The 14,418-nt window shown below is 38.5% G+C and overlaps 2 protein-coding genes across 2 annotated transcripts in view; one reads left to right on the top strand and one right to left on the bottom strand.

Annotated features, from left to right (window-relative positions):
* LOC101855375 overlaps nucleotides 1-4,147 on the top strand; it is a gene marked incomplete in the record, with an annotated part of 62,884 nt that extends 58,737 nt beyond the window's left edge. Inside the window, 3 exon segments of the mRNA XM_035972545.1 lie at nucleotides 1,097-1,231; nucleotides 1,552-1,710; nucleotides 3,498-4,147. Of these exon segments, the coding sequence (XP_035828438.1) occupies nucleotides 1,097-1,231; nucleotides 1,552-1,710; nucleotides 3,498-3,703 (500 nt within the window).
* A 7,985-nt stretch (nucleotides 4,148-12,132) lies between these two features.
* Nucleotides 12,133-14,418, bottom strand: part of LOC101855141 (C2 domain-containing protein 3) — a 52,270-nt gene continuing 49,984 nt past the window's right edge. Inside the window, exons 45-46 of the mRNA XM_035972543.1 lie at nucleotides 13,357-14,409; nucleotides 12,133-12,908 (exon numbers count right to left, since the gene is read on the bottom strand). Of these exons, the coding sequence (XP_035828436.1) occupies nucleotides 12,744-12,908; nucleotides 13,357-14,409 (1,218 nt within the window). The 3' untranslated portion in view covers nucleotides 12,133-12,743. The remainder of the gene's footprint in view (nucleotides 12,909-13,356; nucleotides 14,410-14,418) is intronic.

Here is a 14,418-nt window from a genome sequence, read left to right as displayed (position 1 = left end):
AGGGGGGGGTTAACTGCTATGTTGTTATATAGAAATAGTTAATTAAGTGATATTTTAATTGTCAGAATGTTTAAGAAATAAGTATCCCTTAAGAATAATTAATGAAATAATGTTTTGATTTTCGGGATATTTAAGAAATAATACTTCTTAAGAATAATCAAATAAATAAATAATGTTTTGATCATCAGGATGTTTGAAAATAAGTGGATCTTTAAAATTGTTGTGAAATAATGTTTTAATTGTCGAGTGCTTTTGTAAAAAAAAAAAAAAAAATACAGCTTAAGGAAAATTAATGAAATTATAATGTTTTTAATGGTCACATGAGTGAACACATGGATGCACATACCTAGACCTGTACACACTTATACGTATTCTTTTGAGCAAACGCATACAGACACTCAGATGCACACTTCTATGTTCACACACATGCACACACACACACACAAACACACACACACACACACACACACACACACACACACACACACACCGATGCATGGGTAAACAGACATACATTCACACTCACACACACACACACACACACACAAGTGCACACACATGCATACACGTGTGCACAAGCACAAGACTCTCCATTCCTTTAGATTCTGTTTCATTTTCCATCATACACGGATGACTTAAACAAATCAGGGATTGACAAATGATTGACCATAAATCAGGTTAGCCGATTTTTAAAAATTTAAAGAGATATCAGTATTATCAGTTGGGAAATGGCAAATTGTACAAACTATCCGTGATTTTAAGTTTCCATTGTTTTTGTTATCTGTTCCAAACTGTACATATAAGACGTGCTGACAAAACGAGTTACTTTTCGCTATCCACAAGTGGAGATATTGGCCAGAAATCAACAATTGGGTCAACTTTGTAGATTTTCTATTATGCCAAATTCTTTCAGTATAACATGCCTTTTATTATTTCATACTCATGTATTGAAAAAACTTCACCTATAAGCGTGATGTATCTATTTCCATAGAGCTCAAATCCGAGAAGTAACTCATTTTGCCAGCTCGCTTTGCAAATAGAATTGTATATACATCTTGTAACAATTTCTTGTTTTATTTCTCCTGTCCCTGCGCAGGCTACGAGAGTGTGTTTGAGAAGAAGTCGTTTGGCGGAGAGTTGGAGCAGGGGGACGTGGAGGCATTCTTCAAGGAGTGTGACCTTTACCCCTCGCAGGCCGAGATAGAGGAGGCCATGGATGTCACCATGCATGGTAAGTTCTTTCTTTTTTTTTATCTGAATGGATTCTTCATTTTTTTCCTTCAAATCAAAGAGCAAACAGGAGAGCGATAACCACATTCTCTGTCCTGTTTGCTGAGTCCTCTTCAGGAATGAAAAAAATGTCTTTTTTGGGGGGTCTTTTAAATTGATTCTGTGAATTTTTCCTTCAAATTTAAGAACCAACAAATAGGAGATAAAACCTCATCCTCTGTCCTGTGTGCTGAGTCCTGTATAACAATGAAAGAAAACTTTTTTTTTTCTTCGTCTTCTCTTTTAAATCAATTTTGTATCTTTTTCTCCTTCAAATCAAAGGTCAAGCGAACAAGAGAGGTAACCAAGGCATGAAGAAGAAAGAGTTGATGGACATGATCTTCTACATCTACGTCCCTCCCGCCACGGGACTGAAGAACACCCGGCAAAGCACTTGGATGAACCCTATCATTAACGGGCAGGAAGCGAGGAAGTTACTCGGTGAGCCAGAGTCTTTGAGTTCAGGGAATTTGTACAGGGATTGAAGGAAAAACAATCCCAAAATAAGAGTTTTAAATGGGTAGGGGTGGTCAACCTTTCTGTATGGCTCTGAATGTTGGAAATTACCAAAGACGGTTAAAATAAAATGGAAGCGACAGAAATGTGGAGACTGCCGAGATTGTTAGTGAGAGGTCAACATGGACTTCTTTCAGTTCAACCTCGTCTGATTTCTTTTCCTTCAATCCCTGTAAAAGTAAGATAGTTTTACGGGGATATTTCTTGTGCAGGAGAAGGAATTTGATAAGAAGTTTGAGGAAAGGAAAGTATCATCATCATCTTCAGCATTATCATGAAGTACCAGATGTGAAATAGACATCGGCAATCTTAGTTCACCACACCTTTCTCTGCTCTGATGCTCTCAAAAAACCTATATTGTCCTGGTCTTTCCCCATCACCCATTTGGTCAAGTTCTATGAGAAGATTGTTTCTGGTCTACCACGGCTTCTTTTTCCTTCCATTTTCAAGTGACAACGAGATGTTTGATGCCCTTATGTTTATTTAAGTGTCTCAGAAACTGCATTTCTCTCTTCCTAATTGTTTTGATTAGTGAGAGGCCCGCTTGAAATTCTTTCAGTTATCTCTCAATTGATTTCTTTACCTTCAATGGAATTCTCTGCAGTCTCCTAAGAAACCACATTTCTGTTGCTTTCATTTAATTTTCACTGTCTTTGGCAATTGTCCAGCATTCACAGCCATACAGAGACATTGGCCACCCTTACGCATTTAAAATTCTTATTTTGGTTACCATTGAGATGTTTCTGTTTTTCAGGATTGTACTCATTTTATTGAAACTGTTATTACTTATTACACTATTCTTTCTTGTATGAATGTGGCACTTTTTGCATGGGATGTAGTGATGTATCCTTGATCATTGAACTGTTGAAAGCATGTGTGAGGAGGTATCTTTCTTACTTAATATTTCCTTCCGTCTGATGAGATTTTGTGTTCCTCTCAACCCTGGTTGGACCTGACAAACAGGGTTGAAGCAGCCTGCCTCTTAACTCTGCAGTTTTTTCCACCGTTTCCCAGAGTTTTTTCTACACTCACCTAAACCTGGTGCACTATGTCTCATTATAATCCCAAAAGTTTGCCTCCAACTTCTAAATAGCGGAAACATATGTGAGGCGTGCTGACAAAATGAGTTACTTCTCACAATCCACAAATGCAGATATTGGCTAAAAATATACACTAGGGAAAAGTTTCTAGGTCTTCTCTTGATGCAATATTCATTGAGTACTAAATGCTTTTTGTTATTTCATACTGACAAATTGTAAAAACTTAACCTATAACATGATAATGTATCTATTTTCAAAGGGGTCAAATCCGAGAAGTAACTCATTTTGTCAGCACGCTTCACATATGCTTAGTGATTATTAAAAGACTTGGTTCGGGACTAGTTCCGAAAAGCAAGCAAAAACTAGCTCTAAATAAAACGAAACAATTGTCACTAGTATCGGGGACGCTGGGGGAATAGAGTTATTACCGTCGGACGTTCCCAGCGGGTTTAAAGAGTTAAAGATTTAAAGTGTGTCAATGAGGTGCAAACATGTCAGGGGCTAACAAATGTGTTCAAGACATCCATAATTCAGGTAAAGGATATAGTAAAAAAATTGCAGAGATATCAGTTAGGGTTTGGCAAATTGTATGGAGATATCCATAATTTTGAGTTTTCCATGTTCATATTATCTGTTCCCAGCTGTTTATCTTTTTTCGTTTTGTCATAACAGGGAGTGAGTTTGTGGAACAAGCCCCTCTGGCTCCTTGTGTCAAGCTGGTGATTGACTTGAAGAGAGAAGAGAGGCAGAAAGAGCAAGCGCTGAAGGAGGCGGAAGCCAGGAAGAGAATTGAAGAAACGTGGATGAAGAAAGCGGAGGAGAAAAAAGATGGGAAAAGGTCGAGAAAAGTCACCTATCAGGAACCGGAGGAGGGCTGAAGCTGTTTGTCTCACACTGGGGCGGAATGTTTAAATGTTTCTTGTAGCTTTAGTACATGTAGGTAAATGGATGTATGCCTTGGAAGTGTAGGATACCACCACCTACGTTTTATTAACAGTGGTGTTGAAAGGGGATTTGAACCCATACCATTCCTTATCATTCTGTTCTTTACATACCTGGTACTTTACCTGGATAGGTGTTCTTGCAATATATCCTGAATTCAAGATATTTTTTAATGACTGCAGTTTAGTTTGCGTTTTCGTATGATTTAAGCTCTCTTTCCTTAATTATAATTTAAGCTCTTTTTTCTTTAAATATTACTGTTGCACTTCTTAAAGCTGAAGTTCTGTTCCTGATAATTGTCTTTTATTTTAAGCTCAGGACTTTTTTTCTGAAGAAATTGTGCCTGTCAAACAAAAATTAAACAATGCAGTTTTCTCAAACGGGATTTTACACCTCAGCACTGTTAATTTTCATTTTTAATATAAAATAGTGCTTGCTGTGGTAAGCATGCTTTGATTGTTTCATTTATATGATTTTATTTTTTTATGTGATATGTTCTTCTTGCCTTGTACAAGTCACATATCTAGCTGTAAATCAAAATTGTTAACTTTATTGTTCCTAATAGATTTTTTTTCTTCTTTTAAATTAACATAACACAAAGAAGGTAAAGCCGTTGTAGACAAACATTTTGCTGTTAATACCTGCAAAAGTTTTACGGTCTTCCAATGGTAACTGTAAAATGTTTTACACCTACATTGACCCATTTTTAGCCATTTAGTTTTTCTTACTCTTGTGTCGTCAATGAAGCAAGGTTTTCAGCTGGTTCAGTCTACATGACCTAATTCCTGTTTCTTATTTTTGATTCTTGGAAAAAAGAATGTTGTTGTCTTCCTGTGATCCTTAGCATTTACTGGTGAGTCATGATACGATTTCCTGCTACCAAGAATGTGATGTGTGATACATGATAAACAAACTCTTGGGTTTTTTATTTGTTGTGCTAATCTAGACAGCTGATCCTTATCTATTTCCCATATTTTATGATTTGTAATTTTGTTAATTCAGCCCCCATCAATACAATTTAGATCATTTAGGAGTTGGGCTGCTTTGATCCTGCCTGTTGATTTTTTGATAGAGTGGATGTTTTACTGCTCTATTGACACAATTTGAGTCATGTAAGCGGCGACAGGAGTGTCTGTCTAACTCAACTGTTGATTAAAAGAATGGGCAAACATATTTTTTTTAAATCTCAATAAATATGGTAAAACAAGATACTCTATAAAAACTTTCCAACACAAGAATTGAACCCTTGCCTTTATAGCCTGTACTGTATGATAAAGAGGCTAATTGGTACACCACTAAGAATGTGAGTACATCTGAAGATAGAGGGTTACTACTGGCTTACTTCTGCCAGCTTAACTGTTTAACACTTTATCGCCTCATCCCGCAGATCGGCGGTGTTTTCCTCCGTTTCTTTGGATTTTCCCCAAAATGCCTTTGCCTTTGATGGCAAGAGTTTTAACTATTTGAGCCTTGTGGTGGCAAAGTGTTACGGGCACAGCAGACACGTATGTTAAATTTAAAAAACAAAAATACGCATATTTCATGCTGTGCATGTTGTTGCCCATCTTTTTAAGTTTCAGAGAAAGAAACAGAATTGAAAAATAGGTATGAAAAAAGAAGGCTTCAAGCCTTGTCAAATTAACAGAATGCCTGTCCACAGTCAGTGGGTTAAAAAATTACAATCAGATGAGTTACCAGATTCTTCAGAAGGAGGTTGTGATTAGGTGAGTTCCCTGACATTGATGTCTTTCTTCCTAATGTATTTTCAATTATATTGTTTGACTGATCTGATGAATCTGAACCGACTTGATGAGTTTTTGTTCTTTCAAGAGTTTCGCGTTGTAATTGTATGAAATTTATCACATTTCATGGGTGCCTTTCATGTTGGTTTTTAATTTATTATCGTAAAATCTTTTTACCTGTGTACATAAATTTGTAGAATTAATGTTGCATTTTGTGCTTATCATGCTTCTTTCCTATGTGGGCAAGTCTTGTGACATTTGTAATGTCATGCTTTTCTAACTTTCATGACAAATGTATATCAACAGTACCCCAAAAATAGTTTATTCCACAACAGAAGCAAAATGCAATGCTTAACAGATCAAAGAAAAATGCTCCCAGAACTAGTGATAGGCATATACCACAAAGGAATATTTTCTTCCCGTTACTCTCTTGTATCACCTCTCTGCTTCAGCACTTATATATGACCAAACAAGTTGCAAGTGCTGTTAAATTCTTACTTAAAACCTCCTGTTCAATTTTTGGGCTTGGTATTCATGGAAAGTATAAAAATTTAGCTGATAAACTCAGCTTATTATCAATAGCAACCATCCCTTGAAGGGCAAAGAATCAGTCTGCATCTACCCTGCCTGCCAACTGAAGCTGAGTAAGGTACCCTCAGTAGATACCTTTATGGTGTGTCCTTTGAGAGCCAGGTAAGAACCCAATCCATGGCACTTCTTATGTCAGATTCTTCAAACCAGTGACACAAAAAAAACAACAAGATCTCAATGGTGGTACACTAGGAATAAATAAATAAAATCTACAAATTTAGGTCGTAATAAATATAAATATTTATTCATGGACATGAACAATAATAGTACAGAATAATAGCAGTAAGAACTTGAAGAGCTTTAAATAAATAAGTATAAACAAGATGTACAATGTCATTTGAGGTATCATTGGTGGCCTTTTACCCCTTCGCTGTTTTTGTCCAGTTATGAGAAAATGAATTTACATGATTCTCTTCATTAATATTTCCTTCCCTTGCTCCCTTTTTGTTGCTACAAAAAAGGAACATTGTTATCCTGGCTTAACAGCAACTGTTTCTTGAAGATCTTCCAAACCAAAATATTTTTATATTCTTATTCAGCCTCTTCCCCATTGTGTTTAGCACATATCTCAACAATTGTTTTGGGTGTTTAGCACATATCTCAACAATTGTTTTGGGTGTTTAGCACATATCTCAACAATTGTTTTGGTGGTTTATTTAGATTTTAAGTCTATCGCCCTCCTAGACATTATTTAGGTTACCTCAAAGGCAGAGAACCAGGTCCCCCTCTTGTCTTTGACTAAATATTCCAAGGACGAGGAAAATATTTTCACTCTGCTCGGTTTGCAATCAGGAAACAAACATCTGCATTGTAGATCAAATTATTTGACTCATTGTAGATCAAATTATTTGACTCATTGTAGATCAAATTATTTGACTCATTGTAGATCAAATTATTTGACTCATTGCAGCTCAACAGCCAGCCGCAACAAGCATTTTTTCTTCTTTGGCTTTTGTTTTTGTGATCTTTAACATTAGCCATGCATCCTTATCCAGTGATGCCCAAAGTACTAGTACTAGGGTTAGCCCCGAAAAATTATTTTGTTGCACACTGTGATAATTGTGATAATAATAAATGTTGACGCCCCAATCAGCACAATTACGATTGTTAAAGAGGCGAGTCGCTTCGACCTTGCCTGTCTGGACCAACCTGGGTTGTGTGGGATAAAACATCTCAGCAGACAATTGGAGATACTCGATAAAATAACTTTCAGCACAAGAGAACCCCACAAAAGACTCAATCTCCTGTCTTCTGCATGCAATGGCGAAGAGGATAACCAATACATACACCTTAGGCCGCTGATATACTGTGATAAACCCATGCTTACTGTGATATCCATACTTATATCTCAATGGTGTTGATCTAGAATGTTTTTGCTCTTGAGATTTTTTATTATTTGCTATTTTTTTTAATTTTTGGTGGGGGGAGGGGGGTTTTGGGGTTGTTTTTTTTACAAAAATTGAAAAATCTGTCAAATTATACCTCTATTGCTATCAAACTATGAAGTTTGAGCACTTTATACTGGTTGGGGGGGGGTTGTCGGTACAAATGTAACTAACTAGATCTTCTACATCGGATGTAAAGGATCAAATCTTGTGACTAGATTTAAGAGAAAACTGGTCCCAAATCTCAGACGAGGCTAAGTCAAAGCTCAACACCATTGAAATACAGATACAATATCTACTCCAGATCTCAAGTTAGGGGCATTCCTTTTAATTTTATAAAGGTGGTAGCTGGTATGTGTTGAAAATCACCTTATGAAAATGAATTTACTTACATATTTTTTCAGCCTTTTTTTTCCCATTTCTGTTTCTTTATTTGAAAGTGGAAAAAACGTTTTTTCCTTGTCTTTCCTCATTTTACAAATGACAATGTAACATTTCATTGGACGGATTATTATATAATTATCCTTATTATTATTATTATTAATAATATTATTAATTTCTTATTATAATGAGTAGAACATGACTAGCTACTACAGTACATTGGCAGACACAAATAATTTATTTGGTATACGCCTTTGTTCGACCTATGGAAGAGTACATAGTTTAAATAAACTGACATTCTTGCATTCTTGTGAATTTTTTGTTCATTGTGTTATCAAGTCAAACACAACACTCACCAGAGACAGGCAAAAGACTACGCGGTAAGGAAGATAGTATAGCAGAAAGAAAGTGTACCCTATTATCATATTACAGTGGGTGTCGCATTCAACGAGGTCACATTCAACGAGAAGTCGGCTTCAACGAGGCAATCCTTAATCCCCGATTTTTCCCTCTATATCTCTTTGTATATGAACGTCGGCTCCAACGAGGTTGCAAAGTCGCTGAATAATTTTTCTCCTTTCTCTTCATCTTACGCGAAACACAAGGCCCATCCTCCATTCCCAACACAATTGTATTGCTAGAACTAGTGTGCCTCGCTCAAACGCGCACACTGATCCTGTTTGAGATTTTTGTCATCAGGGAGAACAACCGTTTTAATTACTGGTATTGGTACATCAAGTAATATACTAACTTGTCTCCTTTCTTTTCTTTAGCCTTAGTCACGTTCAACGAGAGGTCGGATCCAACAAGGACAACAAGCCGGTCCCGGCAACCTCGTTGAATGCGACACCCACTGTAGTATGAAGTGTACAGAAAAGGGAATAAACTACTATACAAGCAGGCATGGTTTACAGACAATCTCCGCCAGCTCACCATACAACTACTCCTTGGTACTAACAATTCGAGGAACCTGTGAGCGACTTCTTCCTTCCATCATTCTAACGTTTAAATACAAAACCCAGTAATCAAGGTCAAAGAGACTTATAAAGTAAGAGATATGGTTTCCATGAAAATTCCCATATTTTTCTTAGTTTGGTATCAGTATCTCAGTATACAACAAAATTAAATACTTAAACATTATCGACACTGGACACTTTCAACAGAAGTTCACAGCTTTAAAAGGACTTCTCCAACACAATATTGTTCAATGCTTCGGGTTTCAATTCCAATGAATTGGTTCCACTGTATTCTCTGCGAGCATATAAATGCCTCCCTCTTTCTGTCTCAGCAACCACGGGATTTACGTCAGTTACCTGCATGCAATCACAGGTCTCACTCACACTGCCATTTTAAGAAATGCCTAAAAACACAAACAGGGATCCTAAACTGAGTTCCGCCTCGAAAATGTCCCAAAATATCAAAATGGCTCAGATTCACTCGACCCTATACACTCCCCCCTCCTTCCTACACACATTGCTGGCCGCATCATGAGTCAGGTTCAGCAAACACATTGTGCCTGGAATTCAGTCTGTGACGACCTTATGTGAGAGGCTTCCAGCTACTGGCCAAGTGGCCACCACTTCTAGTGGGACTAACTTGTATTGAAAAGTAAAGTAAAAATGCATTTACGTCCATCTCGATAACCAGTCATAGAAAGCATCTCATCTATGAGTGACAACTTGTGTGCCCCGTAGCCACTTCTGAATCATTTTTCTACATAAAGAGTTCCCCTTCACAGAAACAACACTCCTGAAAATTTCAACAAGCTGGGTTTTTTTTTCTAACTAGGGACTTTGTACATATAAACCTGGAAATCCAAAGATATAATAGGGGCTGTTCCAAATAGAAAAGGAGGGGGGGATTACAAAATAAGAGCCATGAAACAGAACAGAAGAATCTACCTCCTCATTAGAATCAACATTCATATTTACTGATGAGTAAATCCTCAAAGGACAAAAATGTCATGAAATGGATATCAAACATACAAGAAAAGAACATTGAGAAAACACACAATATCACAGAAAGCTTTTTTAGCTTGCCCTTGCGGAGTCCCCTCACTCCAGAATGCCTTGAAGTACAAAAATACATCATGCACAAAATTCATCTCAACTTTTTTGCAGAGTATTACACTAAATTACAGTCTCAGAGAGCTATTTCCGAACAGTCGCAAACTTTCTCATGTTCATCCACCAGTGCTTCCAGAACTCTCCCACCCCCTGTTTCCACAACAGACAAGACATTTATTTAACAATTCCAATATTACAACACACAGTTCAACATCTACCTTAACTTCATTCAACGTTCTTTAAAAAAGTGCGAAAAATCTTAATCAACAATTTAAACGCTGAATAACACCACAGCACAACTATGTATTTCAACAAGTGGAATTGTGAGCACCCTCCATGACATAGGAAGACCAACGTGTTGCATACTAAGTGAATCTACGATGATGGGTTAGCATAAAGAAAAGGCATAGCTTGTGCGCAGCACATACAAGGCACACAAGTATTCAAAATTTCAAGTCTATTAATTCTTCTCATGTTCGAGTCAGATTAAAATCAGCACAACAGGCTGCAAAAGAACTGAATCATAAACACAAAAGATAACACTGCTCATTAAATTTGAAAATGGCTGAAACAGGACGAAAAGAACTTTTGAAAGTTCAAATAATTTCATATTGAGCAAGATAAAAATAAAATTTTAAGTTTTATGTCAGGCGTAACTAAAATTGATCTTTTTCCAATGGTAGACCTGTAGTGTAAGTGGCACAACAGTGAGGAATGTCTTCAGTCTGTGCAGGAGAGATAAAGCCTCTTCAGTATTTCCAGCACACATGCACGTCATTGGAGGGTGAACTTGGGTACTCAGACATTAACACACACACAAACACACACGCGCACATACACACCCACCCATACATACATATGCACTCACACATCATAAGCACTCACACACACACACAGGCACATCATTGGAGAGTAACATCAGGTACTACGACATAAATACACATGCACACGCAGGCATATGCTCACTTTGACTTAAAGCTTTCTCGTTGGTGTTCTTTGGCACATGTGCACACACACAGACTCTTATACATACAAACCCACGGTTGTAACACATGCACACACCATTCTATGTACAAACAGACACGACATGTCTGAACGTGCTGCTCAACACTGTACAAATGTACTTTCTCCCACTCACTACAACACCCCCTGGTTCCTTGTGGCCAATGTTACAATACACAGAATATATATATATATCAACACATATATGTGTTAAAGACAAAAAAAAAACCTGTCAGATCTACAGCCTACGTGTACAGACACTACCTCCTGTAAGTAAAAGCTATATTGACATAATAATAAGGCAAAGGCATGCAAAGCGAACATACCCACAGATCTCAAATACACCAATCTTGGAAAGGGCTAAAAGAAAAAAAAAGAAATGTCTAACAATCAACAGATCCTCAGTACACGGTACACCATGGCTACAAAAGTCACAGGCTTTGACTTAGGTCATCACAAAGAGAAAAATTCTTTAAGACCATAATAACCACAAGTAACATGTATCAAATAGGGGCCTATCTACAGCCACAAGCAAAACAAAATGTTCAGTAACAAGAGTTAGGCACATTAAAAGCAAACAAACTTTGTTTTGTGTCTGCACACTAAACCAACAGGCCTTAAAACTTAAAATAAAAAACACCAAAAAAAAGACAGAGAGAGACAGAAGGAGGGAACGAATGGAAGTATGCACGGATACATACAAATATATCTATTGATATAGTAAGTGCTCACATTATACAAAACAAGGCCAAAGGTAGGGTTGAGAGGAATTACATAGGTCAGCCTTGTGACTAGAACCCCCACAACCCCTTCTCACACTCACAGCTCACAGAAAGAACAAATTCTGTACAAGTATTTATAGTTTACACAAAGCAGATACCAAAAAAAAAAAGTTTTTTAAAAGTCTCTGTAGAAAACAATACTCCATAATTCTGCAAGATTCTATGGGCAACACTGGATTCTTGACAGGAAAAGGGTACGTCAAAACCATACAGAAAACTATGTGTAGGGCTACTTAAGTCACAGGCCAGAATAAAAAAATAACAGAAAAAGACTAGACAGTTACATACAATATTATGCTACAGGAGAAAAATTAGCGCGTGTGTGTGTGTGTGTGTGTGTGTGTGTGTGTGTGTGTGTGTGTGTGAGTACATGGGTGTGTGTGTGTGAGAGAGTGTGTGTGTGTGTTTGTGTGTGTGTGTGAATGCGCGTGAGTCTGTGTGTGTTTATATTTGTGTGTCTGAGTGTGTGTGTGTATGTGTGATAGAAGGTGCAAAGTCAGAATAAGACATAAATGACTTTCTATCTGTGACGTGACATGGCAATCCCATGCTTGCATCACAAGTAATTAGCAGCCGCAGTCAAACTGATAACGGCCAGAAAATAATCATTATCAAAGTCATGGTACAGTTCAAGCCTTAACAACTTTCAACATTACAGGGTTACTCTGAGGCTGGACCCCCAAATCTAACAGATCAATTCCCCTCCTCAAATAGGACCCAGCCAAGTTGGTGGAGAGCCTTGAAAACTCATACAGCAACCCAAATTCAAGATTGCCCCATCATCGATTCGACCAAAGTCATCCGAATTGTAGCCAAGCACAACACTAACTGAGCTAACAGCATGCCCCATGATCAGAGTCACAAACACATACACAAACACCTATCCTTAAATAGACACATTTTCTTCCGAGTCTGTGAAGTGATCACAGCTAACCATTTCTTCCAAGAAAATAATAATTTTCTCCGTTGTAGATCTTCCCCTGTACATATTCAAGACAGAATTAGCGCACTCTCAAATGTTCCCAGATCACGACATCTTAGATGAGAAAATTTTGGCAATTCTCTTTGCTTCTTCAACAGATGGTGGTTTCTTGTTTTTCGTGGAAGCAAGAGTGGCCTTGGCCTTTGGTGCCGCTATCTTGTTGACCAGTTCCGACACGACCTTGGCCTTATTCTGTGACTTCACATCCTCCTGGAGAAAAAAGACAATATGTGGATATTCTTATTCCCATATTGAAATCTATTTTCCATTTTGATCATATATTTCCCAGACTATTTACATATCTTTTCTCCGAAAGAGCAAATTGTCGAGAAAATTATTTTTTTTTAAAGAACTTTTTATAAACCATAAGACCCTCTTCTTGGTCAGAAAAGCGGTAACTAAACATTTCTCAAGCTATTCATCTATCTTTTGTGTGTCCTGAAGAATAAAAATTAAATTTACAAAAACCATTCTACCAGCCACAAAGCTATTCTTCCTAGGTCTGAAAAGAGTGACAAAAATATTTTCAAGCTTTTTTACGTATCTTTTCCATATCCAGAAAGATATTTATAAAATTAAGCATTAAAAATACTAGCCACAGACAAATCTTTCCTTGGTCATAAAAAAGAGAGAGCAAACCATTTCTCCAGCTACTGACCTCACTGACGTTGACGGCGGCCGAGGTGGCCATCTGTAAAGCTCTGATGGAGGCCTGGAGCTCCTCCACAGGCATGAAGAAGTTGGGCAACCCAGCCCCGGGCTCCTCCTCCTCTCCGTTAAGACCAGCGGTCACCGCGGGACCCAATCCACTGTCCTCGGGCGTGAGCTCATCCGTGGACATGTGACAAACGCCACCACTGACTCCGCTGCTGTTGCCGTTCACCATGATGATGCTGTTGGGCTGCGTGGTGTGGCCGTCGCTGTAGTCCCCATCCACGTAGGCTGAGTCCAGAGTGCTGTCCCTGTCACTGTGGAGCCGCGACTTCCTGCTGCGATGAGATCGAGACTTCCGCGTCATGCGGCCGGCGTTACTGGAGTTGACATTTACGTTGGTCTCGACCACTCGATCATCGTTCTGGTGAAGTTCCTCCAACTCTTCCACATTCATGCCTCGATCACTCTCTTCATTCACAGCACCATTGCCATTGGACTGGTCCAAGACAGCATGAGAGCCATGTCCTACATTGGTAGCCATTGCTGCGGAAGAGTGGGAAGAGGATGACTTGACCGATGCACCACCAGAACTACCCGCGGGTTTGAAGGAGTCTGTTTCAAGAGACCGGAGGCTGCCAGCCTTTTCTCCTGACAGCTGGGACGTCGCTGAGGCACGGGATGCCAGGCTGCTGCCAGAGCTGGGTCGCTGAGAGGAGTGGTTCGAGTCTAGCTCAACATTGGATAGCAGATGTTTGACCTTCGGTCGGGCTCCACCATTTCCTTTTCCTCCTCCGTTTCTAGAGCGCATAGATGCTTGTCGGGTGTCAGCCAATACGAGAGTGTAAGGGTATTCACCTCCAGCATTGCCATTTTCACTAAACTGAGACTCTACAGTGTTGAGATTTGAACCCCAGCCATTGACATGAGCAGTGGAGTTTAATGAATCGACCAACTCAACATTCGACAGAAGACTAACAGGTGCATTGGGAGAAAACGACGGTAACATATCAAGTACTGCATCTTCATCTTCTCGCTCATTTCCTTCTTTTTCTTCTTCCTCTTCATC

This window comes from Aplysia californica, unplaced genomic scaffold (genome assembly GCF_000002075.1).
Source record: "Aplysia californica isolate F4 #8 unplaced genomic scaffold, AplCal3.0 scaffold00735, whole genome shotgun sequence".
Taxonomy (NCBI): Eukaryota; Metazoa; Mollusca; class Gastropoda; order Aplysiida; family Aplysiidae; genus Aplysia; species Aplysia californica.
Note: the sequence above shows the minus strand (reverse complement) of the source record. Positions and strands in the feature narration are given on the sequence as shown.